Below are 20,050 nucleotides of genomic sequence, written 5' to 3'. Positions count from 1 at the left end.
AAGTGTGTTCCTTCCCCTGGGATGGGTTGTCCCCTTCATGGGGCCCTGTCAGGGGAAGGTCTCAGTGTGCAACCCAGGAAGGACCTTCACCTTCAGGGCTCCCAGCTCTTTGGAGGCTCAAGATGGGCTGTGTTGTCATATGATACATAATTCAAAAAATTTAAAAATGAGATACTAAACTAAGTGCAGTAAGATCTCCACAATGAAAAAAATAGGCCTGGAAAAATCTGGAAGGAAATAGAAATATTAACATATTAATTCATATCTCCTCTGAGAGATGGGACTCTTTTTTTTCCCTAGCTCCCAAATTTTCTTTTTCTTTTTTTATAATCAAGGGGGAAAATACCATATAAAGAAAAATAATGTCCCCGCCAACTGTAATGCCATGCGATTTTGTAAAACGAGAAATGGGCCAACGGTGAGGATAGGGAAGGAGCTGCCTGGCTGTTGATGGTGGCAGAAAGGGGCAGCGTGCGATGGAGGAAGATGTGAGGCATAGTCAAGGTCAGGTTCCAGGAGGAGGTGAGTTCCCAGCTCCAGTTTTTCTTCACCAAGAGGAGAAGACAGATTTCTCTGAATCACAGTGTAACAAGTTCAGTCTCCAGCCCTTCAGGCTACCTCTTAACTCTAAGAATCCACTTGTGGTGACACATGAGGACAAGTCATCAGGCTAATAACTTCACACAGGGTTCTCAGGAAGGTGCACAGACCATGGCCACTGCCAGGCAGCGAAAGATAAACAGACTCCCGAGTGTAAGGAAGAAACTCTCCACCAACCGCTGCCCCTGGGTGAGGTTTCTGCTGCCAGGCATGACCCAGTAGTTGGACTGAAGCAGCTTTTCTGCTTGTGCAGGGTCGAGTGGCTGTGCGTTGGAGAGCTGGGTGCAGAGCTGGTGGCCCCAAGGGCCCGGGCATTAGAAGCAGGAGAAGTGCAGCACCTTGAACCCAGTGGGGGGCAGAGAACCTGAATGACCACCACAGCTGTCTGGGTCTCACCGCTCTTGACCTGCCATCACCCCAGCTTGTCCCGAGCCTCTCTGGAGGGTGTCGGGAGTTTTGGAGGTGGGCAGCTCCTGCCCGTGTGTTCCCAGCCAGGTAGGGCTGAGCAGGGACACCCAGAGGGCACTGGGCTGTAGCTGGTACGCCTTTACCCATCCCCGACCTCCTTCGCTCTACCACCAGAACAGTCAGGGGAGCGACCACTTTCCTGGCCTTGATCAGAGGGTGCTGTGGTCACACCCAACACCAGGCCATGGAATGATGGGCAGCACCCAGCCTGTTTATCATGGCACTGCCACTAGCGGGCTCTGGGTGTGACCATGAGGTCAGGGCAGGGAGAAAGGAGATAGCATGGCCTGCTTGGCTGAGCACCTGAGCATATATATATCCTTCCCACCCAGAAGAAAGTAGAGAAAGTTCTGCACTGATGTGGACATATTCCCACAGCTGGTGCCTCCCACTGTGGGAGTGAGAGCTGGAGCCCCAAACACCTGGGAGACCAAAGCATAACCCTCCCCTACCATGGGGATTAATCCTGTGACCTCCAGCCGGGTATTCCAGAGAACCTTGCAGAGTTTGCACCTCTTTCTTTCTCACTCCCTGGGTTCCTCTCAACCCTTGGTTGTCTGATGGGGCCCATCTCAGGGCTGGAGCAGAGGCTGGGGTCTGGAGGCAACGAGGATGAATCCCCACCTTCTGGGGGTACTGAGGGGAGCCCAGAGATGCTGGCTCATCCCAGGCACTAAGGGAGGAGGGAAGTCCTAGGCTGAGCACCCGCCTCTGCGTTATGAGAGCTGAGCTGCCAGCTATTGGGCCTCCCCAGCATGGGCCTCAGAAGCTGACATGAAGCGATGGAAGCCGGCTGGCAGCCTGTAGGAAACGAGGACAGCCCCGTCCCCAGAGGCCTGGTGGGAGGCTCCGGCTGCCAGCCCTTCCACTCTTGCCTTTCTGCCCCTTGGCCTCCCGTCCTGGGGGAGCTGCTGCCCCACGCCCCCCACCCCTCCAGTTCCTCATTTACTTAGGCTAAAGAAAAAAGGCTTTATTGATATTTAATTCACATGCCATACAATTCACTCATTTAAAGTGTACATTCAGATATGGGCAACCATCACCTCTGTCGATTTTAGAACATTTTCATGACCTCCAGAAGAAATCTGACATCCCTTAGCTATTCTCCTCATTCATTTAAAAACTCTCCAAGTGCCTCCACTGAGAGCAGTGATGCAGAGGCTTCAGATATCTTTAAAACTAGATTAAAAGAAAGAACTAGAAAGGGCAGTTCTTTGTAGCTTGAGTCTGATACGTTGAACAATGTGCTCTGAAAATCCCATGGCCTTTGATGTTTGCTTACTCTTTGCTTAATTTAGCCCGGGCCACGTGCCTCTGAGGCCATGCCAGCCATTTGTGAAAGGTGGTTTTCTAGTCCTCATTGGCGCTGCCCCTGCTGTGTGACCTGGTTTAGAGCAGGGTGGGGCTGGCACCGGGTGCGTTTGGCCTCTGGATGCAGCAGAGGAAGCCAGAATTCTCTTTTGCCTTCCACGCTCCCACAGGGCACGTCCTCTGAGTGGCTCCCCCAGTCCCTCAGAACGTCGTGGGATATAGCACCGTGCTTTACAGTTAATTAGAGTGAACTAATGACCTGTACGACCTCCACCCCCACAGGAACCACCCAAGCATTCTACACGTCTCCCTGGCGCGGGCACGCACACGCACATGCACGGTGCCGAAGGCAGTGCACACGTGCGAGAACCAGCACAACCCAAAGAGCTCTCTGGTGGGAACTGGGGGCAGCTGCCGCCCGTGGAGCCTGGGGCCATCTGTTCCTCCTGTCCATCCCGAGAGGCCTCCAGCGGGGCCTCCCTTCCCCACAGGGCCCCGGTTCAGCTAGCCAGATGGAAGGCCTGATTTGCACAATGAGGGCTCTTTTGGAGTCCGTGCCTTTGGAAAATGCTCAGAGACTGAGGTGGTTTGGGGAGAGAGGTCAGGGCTGCTCACCAAAGAGGGAGGGAGAGCCTTTCCCCTTTGGGCCACTGAGCGTCCCCTCTGCCGCCTGTCTTCCTGCCTGCCCTGGGCCTCCTGCCCTCATCCCACCCTGTTTCCTAACAGCATGTGACCCAGTGGGAGGGCTGAGGGGTGAGCCGCTGGAGGGGCTGGGAGGTGGCCAGTGGGCTGGGGTAGGTGGACCGGGACGGTCTGCAGTGCCTTGAGAGTGGAAGGAAGCCACCCCGCCTCCCATGAGTGTGGCCCTAGACATGTCCCTGACCTTGGACATCAGCCCCTGCACCCCATTTCAGCCAAGGGCCCCTTACACCATGCCATTTAATGCTGCGAGCTCATTCCCTTGCCCTACCGTGGGTGACAGACAGATCCTGCCTGGTGTCCTGGTTTCTTCGACACCCCCAACCGTGCTCCAGCTGGCTGGCCTGTCCCTTCGTCACCCAGAGGAGCAGGTACCCAAGGTCGGAAAGGCTGCAGGACCTGGGGGGCCTCTGGGAAGGGTGGCCGGAGGCCAGGCAGCTTCCTGCTCTGCCCAGGTCGAGTGGCCAGTAAGCAGCTCTTCCACTGAGCCCCTGCCCTGGGATCCAGTGCCAGACCTGGGCAGGGCTGAGGGCTGGTGACTGCAGAGCCTCTCACATGGGAAGGGGGCTGGCCCTGTGCCTCCCGAGGCCTGCAGCTCCCAGGTCTGCTCCTGAGCGGCTGATTATCATCAGCAGAGGGTTTTCCTTCTGACCACAGAGATAGGTTTCCCTGAGCCAGTCTCCTTTGTCACCCTGGCTTTGAGCAGTGTGTGAATTTCAGGAAGAAGGTGGCTGTCACATCCTTCATTCCTCTCTTTTTGATACTGGAGATGGTTTGGGGAGATGGCCGCAATCTGAACCTTGGGTTCTTATCTTGGCTTCTATTTTTTTTTTTTCTGTTTTCCATATTAACTTTAATAACTGGTAACACATGACCTTTTATGAGTCTAAGATTGTTAATATTGTTTCTCATTTTACAGAGGAGTTACCTTGGATAACCTATCCCCACACAGAGTTTTTGTTTTTGTTTTTAATTTTTATTGGAGTATATAGTTGATTCACAATGTTGTGTTAGTTTCTGGTGTAAAGCAAAGTGAATCAGTTATACATATACTTACCTTGGCTTCTTAAAGTGTATCAGGCCGGGGGTTTGACGCTTTGGTTCCAGCATCTCTCTGCCAGTGATCAGCAGGGTGACCTTGGACACGTCACATCACCTCTTTGGGCTGCAGGGTGTTTGTGAGGGGCCCCAGGCTAGGGCCTCGCTCTTGGACAGGACTTAGGGCCTTAATTTCTTCTGGGATCAGCCGTTTTCCACTGATGACGTAATGGGTATGAAGTGATACCATAGGGTATGTGTCTCCTGGAAAAAGAAGGACCTATCATAATAACAGCAGGACTTACTATGTGCCTGGCATCCTGCTGAGCACTTTTGTAGATTTAGTTTATTTGAATCTCCAACCCCTCCCAGGCAGAGGATTCTCCCCCACCCCCAACCCCCATTCTGTAGAGGAAGAAATGGAGGCCCGGAAGTTGAATGAAGTGCCTGAGGCCTGCGTGGCTGCAGGGAGTGTTCTTGACCATGAGGCTTGACAGCCCCTCGCAGCCTAGTGTTTGAGCTTCAGAGCTCGAAGGTGTCTTAAACGTAGGCCTGCAGGGTTGGTTCACAAGTGGGAAACTGAGGCCCAGAGAGGAGGAGTAGCTGTGATGGGGCCTGCAGTCCCAGGCTGGGGCCTGGAACCCAGGGCCCTGTTGTCCCCGTGTACCCTGAGGGCGCCTCCCCTGGGAATCGTCCGGCTCCAGAGCTGAGAATGCACCCTTTGTGCCAGCACAATCTCTGGTGATACACGGGCCTCCCTGCTCTGAAAGCCCTGATTGTCGCTGCGAGTGTGGAGCTGGGCTGCCCACGCTGCCGCCCCATCCCTTCCTGCTGTGGGGCCTTTTGTGCTCCTGGATCCCAGTACAACAGCCGGGCTGTTGATCCAGAAGGCCCAGTGTGACTGGGAGAGGGCGGCCTGCCAGCGCCCTTCCCGGTGGGGATTGTCCCAGCCCGAGAGGGAGGTGGGCCCTGTCATCTCCCTGCAGTGACAGAGAGAGGCCTGGAGGAGAGTCAGGAGACCTGGTTTCCAGTCCTGGCCGGGCCCCTAACCAGAGTTGAGACCTGCTCGGTGATCTGGGGAGAATCAAGCTCCCTCTCTGGGCCTCCTTATCTGTAAAACAAGAGCTTGGATAGGAGAGAAGAGCGGAGAGGAGGCCTGGAGGGCAAAGGGAAGGTTCCAGCACAGGCCTGTCTTTGGTAGTAGAAGGAGCACCAGGCCAGGAATCTGGGCAGCTGAGTCCCAGCCCTGGCCTGGGTGGGTTGTTTGATCTGTAAAGGAATGGGGTGCACCATTCCTGCATCTGATGGGCACTGGGGGCATGGAAGGGGTGCTTTGTGCAGGTAGGGACAGGGGCCAGCTGGGCATGTGGGCACTCTGGTTCAATCTCGACTTTTGGGAAATCTCGGGTGGGACTCTGGGGATGTGTGCTCTTCTTCCTTTGTAATTTCTCTGTCTAAATAGACCATCGACTTTCTGAATGACAACATTCGAAGAGGAATCGAGAACTACTATGACGATCTGGACTTCAAAAACATCATGGACTTTGTTCAGAAGGAGGTGAGCCAGGCGCTTTGGGTCAGACCTCTGCCTCCCATGCCCTTTGTCCCCTACTGGGGACCCTGCTCAAGAGGGTGGGGGTGAGGGTCACATGGCTTATCCATTCCCAAAGCAGGTGGCTGGCCAAGTTGGGAGGCAAGGGTGGGCCATGGACAGCCGCCAAGGGTAGGGATGCCAGGGCCTGACCTTCTCAACCAGCTCTCTACCCGTGTGCTTCGCCCACAATATACTTGCCCTACCTGTTCCTCTCCAGGTACACGGACCCTCCCCTCCTGGAAAAAAAAAAAGAACAAGGTCAGGGGTAGCTACAAGCGACCTGGCAGTGTCTCAGGGTGCACCTCTCCAGTGGGTAAAGATCCTCCTTCTTTGAGGTGGGAGTGACCTCCAAGCCACCCAGTCCAGAGTTCCCTCTGCCAAGACCCTTTAGTGACGGGGAGCTCACTGCCTTGCCAAGTCAAGGACAGCCCCGACGGGGAGAGAGCTCTTCCCCGATTCCATTTCCCCCTGCAGGGGGAAACAGAACAAGACTTCTCCTTTTCCTCGATGACACTTCTTTGAATGTGATGATTGTCATTTGGGGATGTCGTCCCTCTTCCCAAGGTCCACCCAAATCTGTGGGTGTCATAATAATAGCAGTTGCAGGGCAAGCTGCTGCCCTCGGGGGCTTCTACGCATCAATCTCACTTAGTCCTGAGCCTCAGCTTCCTCATCTGCCTCAAGGGGATACTAATGGTCCCTTCCTCCTGGCGTCATTGGGAGATTGCCTTGACCTATTTCAGAGGTGGTTAGAGCAGTGCCAGGCAAGTGATGAGACTTAGGTCAGTGTCAGCTGCAGTGATCGTCATCCTCACGTCCTACTAGGTGAGGACAAGCGGAGTTTGAGGGCCGAGGGCCCACTCAGCCCTGGCAGCGCTTCTTTGGACATGACCTTGGGGGCGTCAGCTGGCCTGATCCCCGTGCTAGCCCTCAGTGGGGACCAACATCTCACCGCACCCAGGGCCACCCGTAGTGGCCACACCCTTGGCTCAGGCCTTCGATGTAGTCACAACAGGTGCAGCCTCTGGGAGGCCCTTCTTTGCCAGGGATGTGCCTGGCAGCTCTGGCCATCAAGTGGAGCAAAATGCTTTTATTGGAACCAATCTTCAGCTGGCTTGCAATTTTCATTTCTTCCAGGGTGGAATGGCGGGATGACTCATGCTCATTGGGCACCCTGCTTGGTGCTGAATGCCTCATGCATGGCTTCCCTTTGTAATTCTCAGCTCAGCTGTGCAAAGCTGGCATTGCTTTTCCTGCTTTACAGTTGAGGGTCTGAGGCCCAGAGAGGCTCATTGACTTGCCCAAAGTCACACAGCATGGAGTGGTAGTGTGAGGATTGAACTCTGGCCTGTCTGATGGCAAAGCAAATGCCCTTTGCACTGTACCCCAAAGAGGCACTTCCAGATCCCTCAAACTGATAACCTAAAAATCTCTATGGGGACTCTGAAAGGGTAGCTGCTTTGTGTTTTTACTAAGACCTTGGACCATATCACTCCCCTGGTTAAACCCTGCAGTGACTTTCCATCACTCAGAATACCATCCCAGCTCCCTGCTTGTTCTGGCTGACAAGGCTTTCATGGTCTGGCCTCATGTCCTCCATTCTTGCTGGCTCTGCTCCAGACATGCCTGCTGCTGAAATATAACTACCTCGTCTCTGCATGGGGTCTTTGCATGTCTTGACTGGCTTTTTCCTGTTGTTCATGTTTCAGATTAAATGACATCTCCTCAGGCCTTTCCCGACCTCCCCGCTCCTTCCCCTGTTTGCCGTATCCCTGGTACCCAGCACTACCTCACTGCCCTTTTCACAACGGTGATTCCTCTCTGTCTCCCTCTGCAGATGGGTCCCATATGGGCAGGGCTGTGGTGCTTTTGCTCCCCCTTGTCTCTCTGGCACACAGAACAATGCCCGGCACACACCAGCATCTCAGTGGAGTAACTGCTTCCCCCAGGCGTTGGCATCTGTATAGGGGGAGATGCAGGGAGGGGCTAAGCTAAGGGGAAAATGATGCCAGCTGTGCCATCGCTTCAGTCCTGAGCCCAGGCCAGGGTGTGAGGTGTGTGCCCCTTTGCTAAGGGCAGGACAGGCAGAGCTGGGGCAGGTGAGGAGAAGGTCAGTGTGGTTCAGGGACCCCTGGGTTGTGGGGCTTCCCTAGAATCCTAGTCTCTGGGACCTTAAAGGCCAGCTCCTCGGGTTGAGCGCCTGCCCTGGGGATGTGAAGATGGAGTCCGGTTGTCAAGGAAGGACGTTCCCTCCAGTGTTTAGTCACCACCCCGCTATCCCACCAAAAGGCTACCCAGCCTTGGCTTTGCATGCCTCTCCAGTGACGGGGCGCTCAGAACCTACTGGGCAGCCATGCCGCTTTTGGCGAGCTCTGACCCGACAACGGATGCCTCATTTGCTCCCTGTAGCTCCCCCTACCAGGGTGACCCCCATCATAAATCACATCGTCCATCCCCTGGCAGGGCCCCTCCCTGCCGTCTGCCTGGGGCCCCGGCGGTGATGGCAGCTCTCTTCCCCGCTTGCTTCCTCCCTCAGTTTAAGTGCTGTGGCGGAGAAGACTACCGAGATTGGAGCAAAAACCAGTACCACGACTGCAATGCCCCCGGACCCCTGGCCTGCGGGGTGCCCTACACCTGCTGCTTCAGAAACACGGTACCCACTGCTCCTGGGGGTTCCCGGCTGGTCAAACGCTTCTCTCACCTTTCAGGACAGGGGTGGTGGGGATGGTTGGGTGCGGCAGGCAGGAGGTGGTGGTCATTGTCGAGGCTTCCTGAGCCTCGAGGGCTACTAAAGGGGGTGAATCTGAGAGGGGGGGCGGGGAAGTCTTGTCTTATTAGTAGCGGTCATTAACATCTACTGAGCACTTACCATGTGCTGGCCTTTTCTAGGTTCTTTAGTTGTATTAACTCATTTAGTCTTTTCAACAACCCTGTGAGGTAGGTACCGTTATTTCACCCACTGTACAGATGAGAAAATTGAGGAACCAAAAGGTTAGGTGCTTTGCCCAAGGTTGATGGGGCTGGGATGAAATGCAGGCAGCCATCGTCAGAGCTGCACCCTGGACTCCTGTGCAAGCCAGGCGAGGAGTAGGAGAGGGTCCAGGCCGGGGGGCTTAGCAGGGAGGCCGGCTTGACAGCCGTAGCGAGAGGACCAGAGCAGGGCCTGAACTTTGGGCATTGCTGGTGGACTTTGGGCTTGACGTCCTGGTGACCATCAGCAACAGGGCATTTGGAAGGGGTCTGGTGATGTAACCGTCAGCCTCCGCCTCTCCCCAGTGGGATCCTCGCAGCTCTATTGCCTCCTTGGCCACTTGGGAGGCTGCCCTGTGCTGTCACTGCTAATAAATGAGAGGCTTGGTCAATCCTCTGTTTGACTAATGTGTCCAAAAACTGCATGGTTTCTGGGTTGGAATGAGGCAGAGAGCTTTGCAATTACACCCTGAAGAGTCATGGAAAATTTCTCTTCTGATGCTCCACCATTCTGTGCCCACTTCCAGATTCTGTAAACCGAGCAGCTGCTGGTAGGGGTGGGGGCCTCACCCAGTGAGTCAGGGAGCCAGTGCCAAGTGCATTGGCCCTAAAAAGCCTGGGCCAGGAGGGGAGGCTTGTTTGGAAATTGTAGCTGCCATTTTAGGGTAGCTTGCTGTGCAAGCGGAGTGCTGGGGAAGAGCCCGGGTTTTTTAGGGAGGCCTACGGGGGGTGACCCTGAACTTCATCACCCAAGGCAGTGGCACCTGAAGGTCCAGGTTGAGATGTGGAAGCCCAACTTGTATTCATTCATTCATTCAACAAGTATTTATTGAGGACCTGCCAGATGTGGTTCTACATTCTGAGGATACAGAAAACACACAGAGAACTTTTGCCTGCATGGAGCTGACATTCTTTCTCGTGGGTAAAACTGACAAGCAAAATAAATAAGTAAAAGAGATAGTATGCTAGAAGATGATAAATGCTAAGGAGAAAAATATAGCAGGGGCATGGAGGATTGCAATTTTAGATACTGAGAAGGTAGGTTTTCAGTAAAACGCTGAAGGAAGTGAGGGAGTGAGCCATGTGTATCTGGGGATGGGAATTCCTGGCAGAACAGCAAGTGCAAAGGCCCTGAGGTGGGAGTTGCCCTGGTGAGTTTGAGAAACAGTGCAGAGACCAGTGTGGCTGGAGCAGAGTGAGTGTGGGGGAAGAGAGTGGCAGACAAAGTCAGGGAGGTCATGGGTGCCCTGATGGCCATGGTCAGGACTTAGGTTCCCTTGAGTGACAAGCAGTCAAGTGACAGGGCTTTAGTAGCTGAGTAGCAGATCTTACTTTGGCTTTACCAGGACCACCCTGTCTGCTGTGGGAGCAGAGGTGACGTGGGGAGTCTGGTTAGGGGCTAGTGCAGTGGTCCAGGTGTCACAGCTAAGGCTATCCGGGAAGTGGGCTCTGACATGCTGGTTAGTGAGCAGGAAGCTTAGTAGGAGGTGTGCTCAGGATTGACACCTGTAAGGGAGGTGACGGAAGCTGGGCTGGGCAGAGGGAGAGGCTGAGCAATGATGCAGGCTCAATGGGGGCCTCAGCTGCCTCTCTGGGAATGTCCTGGGATGATCCTTCAGAGTTGTCCCATACTGGGGCAAGGGGAACAGGCCTTCATACCTCCACGTGCACCAGGCATTACATGAGGAGTGTCCCACCCGGAAGGGACTTGCTGGCTTGTTCAGCAGAGAAGCAGAACAAGTAGGATGTGTGTGTGTGTGTAAAGAGATTTATTATAGGAAACTGACTCACAGAATTACGGAGGCAGGCAAGTCCCAAGATCTGCAGGGTGAGTCGGCAAGCGAGAGCCAATGGTTTAGTTCCAGTCTGAGTGCACAGGCCTGAGAACCGGGAGAGCTGATGGTGTAGTTCCTGTTTTAAGGCTGGCAGGCTCAAGGCCCAGGAAGACCCAATGTTTCGGTTCAGGTCTGAAGTCAGGCAGGAAGAATTCTCCTTTACTCGGGGGAAGGGCAGCCCTTTTGTTCTATTCAGGCCATTGACTGATTGGATGAGGCCCACCCACGTTAGGGAGGGCAATCTGCTTTACTCAGGCTACTGATTTAAATGTTAATCTCATTAAAAAGCCACCCAGAATTAATGTTTGCATAGATATCTAGGTGCGTCACCCCAGGGCCTAGAGAAGAGTTCTGGGCTCTAGGGTTAGGGAGGCCTCTGCTGCTGCATGTGTGTTCCCTGAGGGCAGGAGCTGTGGTTCTACCTCCAGGGCTGGAAGCACACTGAAGAGTAGGTTTATTCTTGTCACCTTCTTACATACCATATAGTTTACTTATTTATTATGTTCATTGTCTATCTCCCTCCCTAGAATAAAAGTTCCATGAAGGCAAGGACCCTTTTTTGTTCTTCTGTATTCCCAACGCCTAGAACAGAGAATGGTACATAATGAGCGCTCAGTATTTGTTCAGTAATGACTGAATGAATGAACAAATGGGGTAGGAAGCACCTGCTCCCATCATGCCCTCGAGCACTTGCTCCCCAGGCCTGACCTTCTCCCTGGGGGTCATGTTCTTGGCCTGGAGGGGCCACGAATGCCAACCGACATGAAGTGGATGCTCGGTGTTTTGGGGTCTGAGGGCGCCTGGGGGACAGTCTAGACTGAGGGAGGTTATTTTGCCCACACATCAGGCCCTGACATTTAGACTGATCTAGATGACGTCTGAGGTTCAACCCACTCTTTTGGAAAGAGTAGACAGCCCTCCTTGCCTTCCAGGGGCTGGGATCGTGTCCAAAGTCACTCCAGCCACCTTGTCTGTGTTCTGCCATGTGCTCAGCCCTGGGATAAGCCCTTTATGTGTATATCTCACTTTATATTCAAAACAGCCCCGTGGGGTACATTCTCAGATCACCATTGCTTTATGAAAGAGACCAGGGAAGCTATTCATTCATTCATTCATTCATTCAACAAATCCTTACTGAGTGCCTGCATGTGCCAGTCCCTCAGCAGCCCACCTAAGGTTGGTCACAGAGCTCCTAAGTGTCAGAGCAGGACCTGGACCAGGTAACGTGATGCCAGAGACCACACTGGCCACTCTGCTGTCCTGCATTACTGCTGGAACCTGTGGCACCCTGGTCCCACAGCAGCTTTCACTTAGATGTGAAGGGATGGGACCGGGACATCGAGCCTTCTCTCACCTTCTAGAAAATAGAGGAAACTACACAAGGGCTCAGGCAGTGATGGGAAGTGCCCCTGCCAGTCCTGTGATATAGGTCTGCTGGGAAGAGATTTGATGGGTCTAGGGCCGACCACAGCTTCCCCTGCACCTAGATGAGTCAGCCGCTGGGAGTTCCTGAGAGCAGCTCTCTTCCCAGGAAGGAGGCTGGGCGGCCCTTCCACTGGTGGGTGGCTGTCTGCAGGAGCAGGGAAGTGTGGTCAGAGGCCTGGCTTTGCCCTCAGGTGAACCCCAGCTGGCCGGGGCCCTGGCTGTGGTCTGGGATTTTCTTTCATAAGAGCCAGCGTAGTGGGAGTGGCCCAGCCCTGACCTCAGACAACGCATAATCATATCAGCAAAGCTTGAGCTCCGGGGCGGCTGCAGTGGGGGAGCCTGGGGCAGTGCCCTTTCCTCTGGGTTCCTAGGCTGCCGCGGGTGGGGCAGTGAGCCTCCCACCGAAGCGCCGCGGAACTGGCCTTCCCGCCTGTCCTCCCTGTGCATTTCTTGGAGGCGGGAGGTTAAGATGCAGACTTGAGCCAGGCTGCCGGGCTGGGAATCTCAGCTCCATCCATACTGGACAGTGCAACTCTCTGCGCACTATAAAATGGGGGTCGGGGGAATACATGTCTTCTACAGTAAACACTATGTAAGTGTTAGCTAATACACATTTCTGTTTCAGACAGAAGTTGTCAACACCATGTGTGGCTACAGAACTATTGACAAGGAGGTAACGTCTTTGAAACCTCTTTCCTCCAGAAAGGTTGCCCTTCCTGTCCCATCTCCAGGGTGATCAGAGGGGCTACCAGGGGTGAGGCTCCTGGCTGCTGAGATTTCCCAACGTTCCTGGCTGTGAAAAGGAGCCAGGGAGTGCCCAGGTTTTCTGCCCTACCCAGAACAGGAGGACTCGGGGAGCCAAGGATCCCCCCAGGCTGGGAAAGGCTGGCTGCCAGGGTGTGCCGAGCACCTAAAGCGTGAGGCCACCGAGGCCACCGTGCCCTTGCCAGTGCCCCCGGCATGTCCCTGTGCCCCCGGCATGTCCCTGTGCCCCCGGCATGTCCCAGTGCCCCCGGCATGTCCCTGTGCCCCCGGCATGTCCCAGTGCCCCCGGCATGTCCCTGTGCCCCCGGCATGTCCCAGTGCCCCCGGCATGTCCCTGTGCCCCCGGCATGTCCCAGTGCCCCCGGCATGTCCCTGTGCCCCCGGCATGTCCCAGTGCCCCCGGCATGTCCCAGTGCCCCCGGCATGTCCCTGTGCCCCCGGCATGTCCCAGTGCCCCCGGCATGTCCCTGTGCCCCCGGCATGTCCCAGTGCCCCCGGCATGTCCCTGTGCCCCCGGCATGTCCCAGTGCCCCCGGCATGTCCCAGTGCCCCCGGCATGTCCCTGTGCCCCCGGCATGTCCCAGTGCCCCCGGCATGTCCCTGTGCCCCCGGCATGTCCCAGTGCCCCCGGCATGTCCCTGTGCCCCCGGCATGTCCCTGTGCCCCCGGCATGTCCCTGGGCCCCCGGCATGTCCCTGAGCCCCCGGCATGTCCCAGTGCCCCCGGCATGTCCCTGTGCCCCCGGCATGTCCCAGTGCCCCCGGCATGTCCCTGTGCCCCCGGCATGTCCCTGTGCCCCCGGCATGTCCCTGTGCCCCCGGCATGTCCCTGTGCCCCCGGCATGTCCCAGTGCCCCCGGCATGTCCCTGTGCCCCCGGCATGTCCCAGTGCCCCCGGCATGTCCCTGTGCCCCCGGCATGTCCCAGTGCCCCCGGCATGTCCCTGTGCCCCCGGCATGTCCCAGTGCCCCCGGCATGTCCCTGTGCCCCCGGCATGTCCCAGTGCCCCCGGCATGTCCCTGTGCCCCCGGCATGTCCCAGTGCCCCCGGCATGTCCCTGTGCCCCCGGCATGTCCCAGTGCCCCCGGCATGTCCCTGTGCCCGGCCGCGCTCAGCAGCAGCCTGCCTCTGCCCTTGGAGCTGCCCATTTGCAGGCGACACACACTGGCTTCCTCAGCCTGGGACCCAGGGGTCCCTTGAGGAGGAGAGCCTCTGGAAGGTCCCTCCTGGCTCAGCTTCCTGGGCATTTCTCCTGGACTTGGAGACAAGCTGGGGCGGTGCCGAGAAGGGAGCTAAAAATGATGGCGACTTGAGATGCCTCTGAACGGTGGTTCTCAAAGTGAGGTCCCCAGACCAGCAGCAACAGCAGCGCCTTCCCCCCCAGCCCCCCGCCCCGGGAACCCGTTAGAAACGGGCATTCTTGGGGTGGCGCCAGCAGGTGATGCTGACACACGTTTAACATGCAGAGCCACAGACCAGCAGTGGTTCTCCAGCCATCAAACCCAATGGCCAGTTTTTATATTAAACACTTGGTAATGCCCTATTTATCATTCCAAAATGAAATTCGCAGATAATATAACCTACCTACACACGTAATTCCAAAACAAGTAACATAATGATTTGAGATAGAAGGAGAAATAAGGTAAAACAATTTACAACCATATACCATATTTCAACATGTACATGCTCAGGCACTAGACAGAAAAAGCAAAGTGGTTGGGTGTTTACACTGCCAGGGGCTTCTGATACTTGGGAGGGGTGTTGTGTGGACCACTTGCATTACCATGGGCGTATTTTTGCCATTGACATGGTTTTTCAAAATGGTGAACAATTCTTGATGAAGTTGCAAACAAAATAAAGTATAATAATTCCTTAGTTTATCTAATATTCTTTCTACAGAATTCAGTGCATAGTAAAAACATGCAGAAAACACTTTGGTTTTTATGTCCCTGGAGCTAGGCTTTGGGCTCAGATAATTATGGATGGGTTTTCACCCATCCAGATGCCCAGGGGACATCTAAGTGGCAGGTAGTCTGGGAAGTTGTCCGTGGAGTAGGATTGCCCAGAGCTCTACAGTCCCTCAGCCCCCAACCCCAATCGCAGTGATAACCAGCAGTGCCACCACAATGTCCGCAGTGCTCTCTAGGGAACGGTACCGCCTGCTGAGACCCAGTGACCTAGAGCCACCTTCTCATCACATTGTGTACGAGAAACTGAGGCCCAGAGAGGCTGAGGGACTCGCCTGGACCTGGGGTGAGTGGCAGAGTTGGGACCAGGGCTCCCAGGCGAGTGCTCAGCCAGACTCCTCCCCGGCAGCGCCTCAGCGTGCAGAATGTCATCTACGTGCGGGGCTGCACCAACGCCGTGCTCATCTGGTTCATGGACAACTACACCATCATGGCGGGCCTCCTGCTAGGCATCCTGCTCCCTCAGGTGTGCTGGTCCCGCCTCCACCAGGGAGGGGAGCTAGAGGTGGGGATGGGGTGGGCAGGCTGCGGCTTCAGATGATGTGTGGCTTGGTGATTGCAGAGTGCAGAGTAGGCACAAAGGGCTGCGGTGAAGACGGCTCTTGGACCAGCCACCTGGGCTCACCCTGGGATGGCTGGAGGGCTGGAAGGAGGGGGTGAATGGCCTAGAAAGTGAGTGACATAGCTGGGGGGGGAGTAGGAATCGCAGAATGGAGGGTCTCTGGGATTTCCTGGCAGGGGCAGAGGAGGGCCCGGGCTGGGGCCATTGGGGTAGTGGGGGCTAGGGACTGCCGGAGAGGGCCACCCAGATGGCCAGCGGGCTCTCACCCGCCCTGCCCTTTCTCCTCAGTTCCTGGGGGTGCTGCTGACATTCCTGTACATCACCCGGGTGGAGGACATCATCATGGAGCACTCTGTCACCGATGGACTCCTGGGCCCTGGCACCAAACCCAGCGTGGAGGCAGCAGGCACGGGGTGCTGCATGTGCTATCCCAATTAGGGCCGTGGCCTGGGGCGGCAGCTCCAGAAGGACCGTGACAGGACAGCTCTGCCCAGGCCACGTCGTGCGGGCCAGATAGGACTGTGGCCCCTCTCTCCACATTCGGCACTGACCAAAGCCCCGGCTGTGTTTGCTCAGGGCTCCCAGGCCGCCGCCTGTCTGGTGGGTGGAGCCCCTCCCCAGCGGCGGAATTCTGTGCGTGCCCACCCTGCTGGGCGTGGGGAACAGGGCACCCCTCCTCCAGGCTCCGGCTGCTGGGGAAAGGGGAGCTTGGCGCGGGGCTCCAGACCCATTTCATTTCTGGTAGTGCCTTGGCCTTGGTGTTTGTGCCCCTTTGAGGGCAGTTTTGTAGTGATTTGTAATCAGGGAGGGAGGAGAGCCTGTGTGCCCCGAGGTGAAGGAGCAGAGGGGAGGGGTGCAGCCCCCAGGCCCCAGTCCTTCGGCCTCACCCCTGAGGCCACGTTGGGCCCGTTTCTCAGCCTCCCGGGTACCTTGAGCCCTCCACAGGGCTGCTGCTTTGTTGATCCTGTTTTGTACCTGATTTTTATAACATTCATTTTGTACACAGTTAACAGGAGTTTCCGACTAATCAAAGCTAGCTGTTCCCCCCATTCCTCTTCCCCCACCAAGCCAGTTTATTAATCAGACAATAAAGACATGATTTTTTTTATTTTCTGGTTTTTTGTTTGTGCTGTTTGGGTTGAGAGTGAGGAAGACCTCCAGTTGGGCTTGGAAACCCCTTGTTGGTGCAAAGATCGAAGGGGAGGCACCCTGAGGCCAAGATTTGGGACAGTTTGGGACACTTGAGGCCCAGGAGGATCAACCGAGGCTGCCTGTTCCCGGCTTGGAATGGCCTCTCTCATCCTTTGGTTTGTGGGCTGGGCCTGGAGCCTCCTGTGCCCATCCTTCCTGCCAGGAATTCACTTGCGGGAAACCTCAGGGAAAGAGGCAGAGATGACAACCTGTTTTACAGACTGGGAAACTGAGGCCAAGCCACAGTGGCATGAGTCTTCTCTTCGGGGAAGTGGGGCAGATGGGAACTAGGAAAGTCAGGGGTCCGGGAAGGAGCAGTGCCCACAGATCCACCCTCGACCTTTGGGCTATAGAACTGGAGTGACTCTCGGACTGTAAACAGCCCATTGTTCCAGGGCCTGGGGTGGGGCTGGACGGTGCTCACTGCATAGCAAAGGTTGGTGCTGGTCGCCCCCTGCTGGAGACGGCAGGACCTGCGTGGATCAGTCCACCCAAGCCTTCCTGCCCCAAGACTTGAGTTCTAGATTTGCTGTGAGGTTCTTAGTAGCCAGGGCAATAGAAATAAACAGCATGAGCCCCAAACCTGAAGAATTCAATTTAAGAGTGTTAAAGGAACTGCCCATCACACCCACAAGAGGTAGGATGCCTGGTTGGCCATATGTACAAGCCTGCATTGTCTGATGTGTAGGAAAGGGCAGAAGAGGGATTTTTTTTTTTTTTTAAAGGATAGAATAATGCAACAATAGCAAGCACATCAGTGAGCACACTCTGTCTCAGGAACTTGTCTAAACATAGATATTAACTCCTTTAATCCTTACAACTGTATGTGGTAAATCCTGTTATCTCCATGTTATTGATGGAGAAACTGAGGCATATTGTGGTTAAGTAACTTGCCCAAAGCACACGGCTGGTAAGTGACAAAGCCATGATGTGAACCTGGGTAGAATCTCCCTGGCATGCGGCCCCTCTGCTCTACTGATTCTGTTGCCTCGTATGGACACATGATACTAAGCGTGCAAAACCTGGGATGGCTGTTACTGTAGCTGTCCCCATGGGGTGGCCATTGAAGCCGCTGCTGGAGCCTCTGCCTGGTCCCCATTTTGACCAATGCATTCAAGGCCAGGTCAGACTCTGTGTCTGGCTGGTGCCCTCGTGGCACTCTGGCTCTGGCTGTTCTCTGAGGATCCTCTCTGTGCTCAGAGGGTGTGGCAGCTGCCTTTGGGACAGCAAGATGGCAGAGGCACCGAAGGGGTTGGGACTGCACTGAGTCTGCTTATCCAAAGTCACATTACCCTGGAAACTGGAAACCTCTGGTCACCTTGTCCTCCCTCTTCTCACCACCACTCACCAACACCCCTCTACCTCCCACTGCTGCTTCTGTGCACCAGGGATCACGGGTTGGTGCCCACAGGTGGCTGAGTGCCGTGGACACTTAGCTCTTCTTTCTTTTTTTTTCCAAACCTCAGCCACTCACCTCTCCGGAAAACAAACGGAACCCATGGAGAGGCCTTTCTCAGTCCTGCGGTTGGGATGCCCCTGCTTTGCACCCTTTGTGCTTCAAAAGCAGTTACATCATCCTGACCCCTTGTCACACAAGGATGGGAGAATGACCCTCAAAGTGAGTCATTTTCCCTCACCGTGGCACACACAGAAAATGATGATATCAGTGCAGCCCACAATATTTGTGAAGCTGGGGGAGATTTGTAGGCTTTGATTTTGGACTTTTTTGGTTCTAATATATTTATAAGAAAAACAATAAAATGCATTAAGGAAGACTGGGTTAGTATAAAAATTCCAAATAGTATTCTCCAAACTTCTTTTTAACAGTATATTGAGGTATATTCAACCTAAAATAAACCACACATATTTAACGTGACAAATATATCACTAGTCAAACCATCATCACGATTGAGATAATGAACAACCCCACCATGCTAAAGAAATTTCCTCTTGCCCCTTGGGGAGTCCTTCTTTATAGCCCTTCTCACCACCCACTAACCCATCTCCAGGTGACCATGGATCTGCTTTCTATATATATTATATTTTCCAAAATTTTATGTAAGTGGATTCATACAGCATGGACTCTTCTTTTTGTCTGCCGTTTTTTGCTTAACATAATTATTTTGAGTTTCATTCATTTCCTAGCCCAGATCGGTAGTCCATTCCTTTGTATTGCTGAGTAGTATTCCTTTGTATGGCTTTGCCATAGTTTATCCATTCACCTACTGATGGACATTTGTGTTGCTTCCAGGTTTTTGGTTGTTGTTAATACAAATAAAGTTGCTATGACCATCCATGTACCTGTCTTGGTATAGATACAGACTTTCATTTCCCTTGGGTAAATATCTAGGAGTGGAATAGCTGGGTCATATGGTAAGTGTATGTTTAGGTTTGTATGATAAGAAACTGCCAAAGTGTTTTCCAAAGTGGTTGCATGATTTTATATCCTGACCAGTAGTGTAGAGTCCCTGTTCCTCTACATCCTTGCCAGTATTTGCTATGGCCAGTCTCTTAAATTTTGGTCATTCTAATGGGTGTGTGGTGATAAATCGTTGTGGTCTTACTTTGCATTTCCTTTTTTTTCTATGTGTGTGTATATCTATATGTCTATATATTTATTTATTGAAGTATAGTTGATTTACAATGTTGTGTTTCAGGTATACAACACAGTTACATATCTATAACTGATAATATATTGATAATATAATATAAATATATTCTTTTCCCTTATAAGTTATTACAAAATATTGGGTAGAGTTTCCTGTGCAGTACAGTAGCTCCTTGTTGGTTATCTATTTTATATATAGTAGTGTGTGTATGTTAATCGTAACCTCCTAATTTATCCCTCCCCCACCCCTGTCTTTGAGAAGGTGACCCCTTCTTTGGATGGCCTCTCTCCACTGTCCCACAGAGTCAATCAGGTAACAGCTGCCCCCGTTTTTCATGCTTGTTGTGCACCACCAGCTCCATGCTCATCTATTTTCACCTATAATGATGGTCCATAATGACCATGTTATAGAAAAGGGAACTGGAATCAGAAGGGTTGAGGAATGTGCCTAGGGTCCCCCATCTAGTAAGTGGTACTGCCAGGATTTGAGAACATGTCTGACTCCAAGGCCCTTGCTCCCCCACGTGCTAGCCTGGCATTGGAGGTCCTACCTACCATTCTGGCCTCATCCGTGACCCTCGCTCCTGTCAGCAGGGCTTACCCAGTTCATTCTTAGCTCGCACGGTTCTACCTAGCATCTCCTGAGAAAGATCCAGCTCTCAACTCTTCCACATTCCCTTTCCCCATCTCCTTTGAGTTTCACTTCAATTCTGTGTGTGGAAAAACTTATTTTTATGATTACCTATTTTGCAGATGGAGAAAACTGAGGCCAGACTAGTAAATTGTATACCAAGTGGCTCCACCAGCAACCCCAGAACCTGGTTCCTTCCAAGCCCCTGCCCTGCCTACCATCCGCCTGGGGCCTGGGACGTGCACAGTAATAGGGGCTGCTGGTTCCAGCGCTGGCTTCCCACAGTCTGAGCCCTTGGAGGGAGCCTGATTTGCAATCCTGAGAGCCCAGGAAGGCAAAAAGCACGTCTCCCGGCATGGCTGCATATTGCCACTAGGTGGCGCTGCC

General features: G+C 54.0%; 1 protein-coding gene across 8 annotated transcripts in view; it reads left to right on the top strand.

Annotated features, from left to right (window-relative positions):
• TSPAN15 (tetraspanin 15) overlaps nucleotides 1-18,598 on the top strand; it is an 82,678-nt gene extending 64,080 nt beyond the window's left edge. For 2 of the 8 annotated variants that reach the window (XM_036829107.1, XM_036829105.1), the window contains exons 4-9: nucleotides 5,579-5,674; nucleotides 7,548-7,642; nucleotides 8,247-8,363; nucleotides 12,566-12,613; nucleotides 14,851-15,137; nucleotides 15,522-18,598. In XM_036829107.1, coding sequence (XP_036685002.1) covers nucleotides 5,579-5,674; nucleotides 7,548-7,642; nucleotides 8,247-8,363; nucleotides 12,566-12,613; nucleotides 14,851-15,137; nucleotides 15,522-15,709 — 831 coding nt within the window. In that variant the 3' untranslated portion in view covers nucleotides 15,710-18,598. Of the gene's footprint in view, nucleotides 1-321; nucleotides 523-5,578; nucleotides 5,675-7,547; nucleotides 7,643-8,246; nucleotides 8,364-12,565; nucleotides 12,614-14,840; nucleotides 15,138-15,521 lie in introns of those variants that run through there. The other 6 variants (XM_036829110.1, XM_036829109.1, XM_036829106.1 and 3 more) reach the window with 6 other exon arrangements.
• Nucleotides 18,599-20,050: the final 1,452 nt, after the last annotated feature.

Source organism: Balaenoptera musculus, chromosome 16 (genome assembly GCF_009873245.2).
Source record: "Balaenoptera musculus isolate JJ_BM4_2016_0621 chromosome 16, mBalMus1.pri.v3, whole genome shotgun sequence".
Lineage (NCBI taxonomy): Eukaryota > Metazoa > Chordata > Mammalia > Artiodactyla > Balaenopteridae > Balaenoptera > Balaenoptera musculus.
This window is presented reverse-complemented; position numbering and strand designations above follow the sequence as displayed.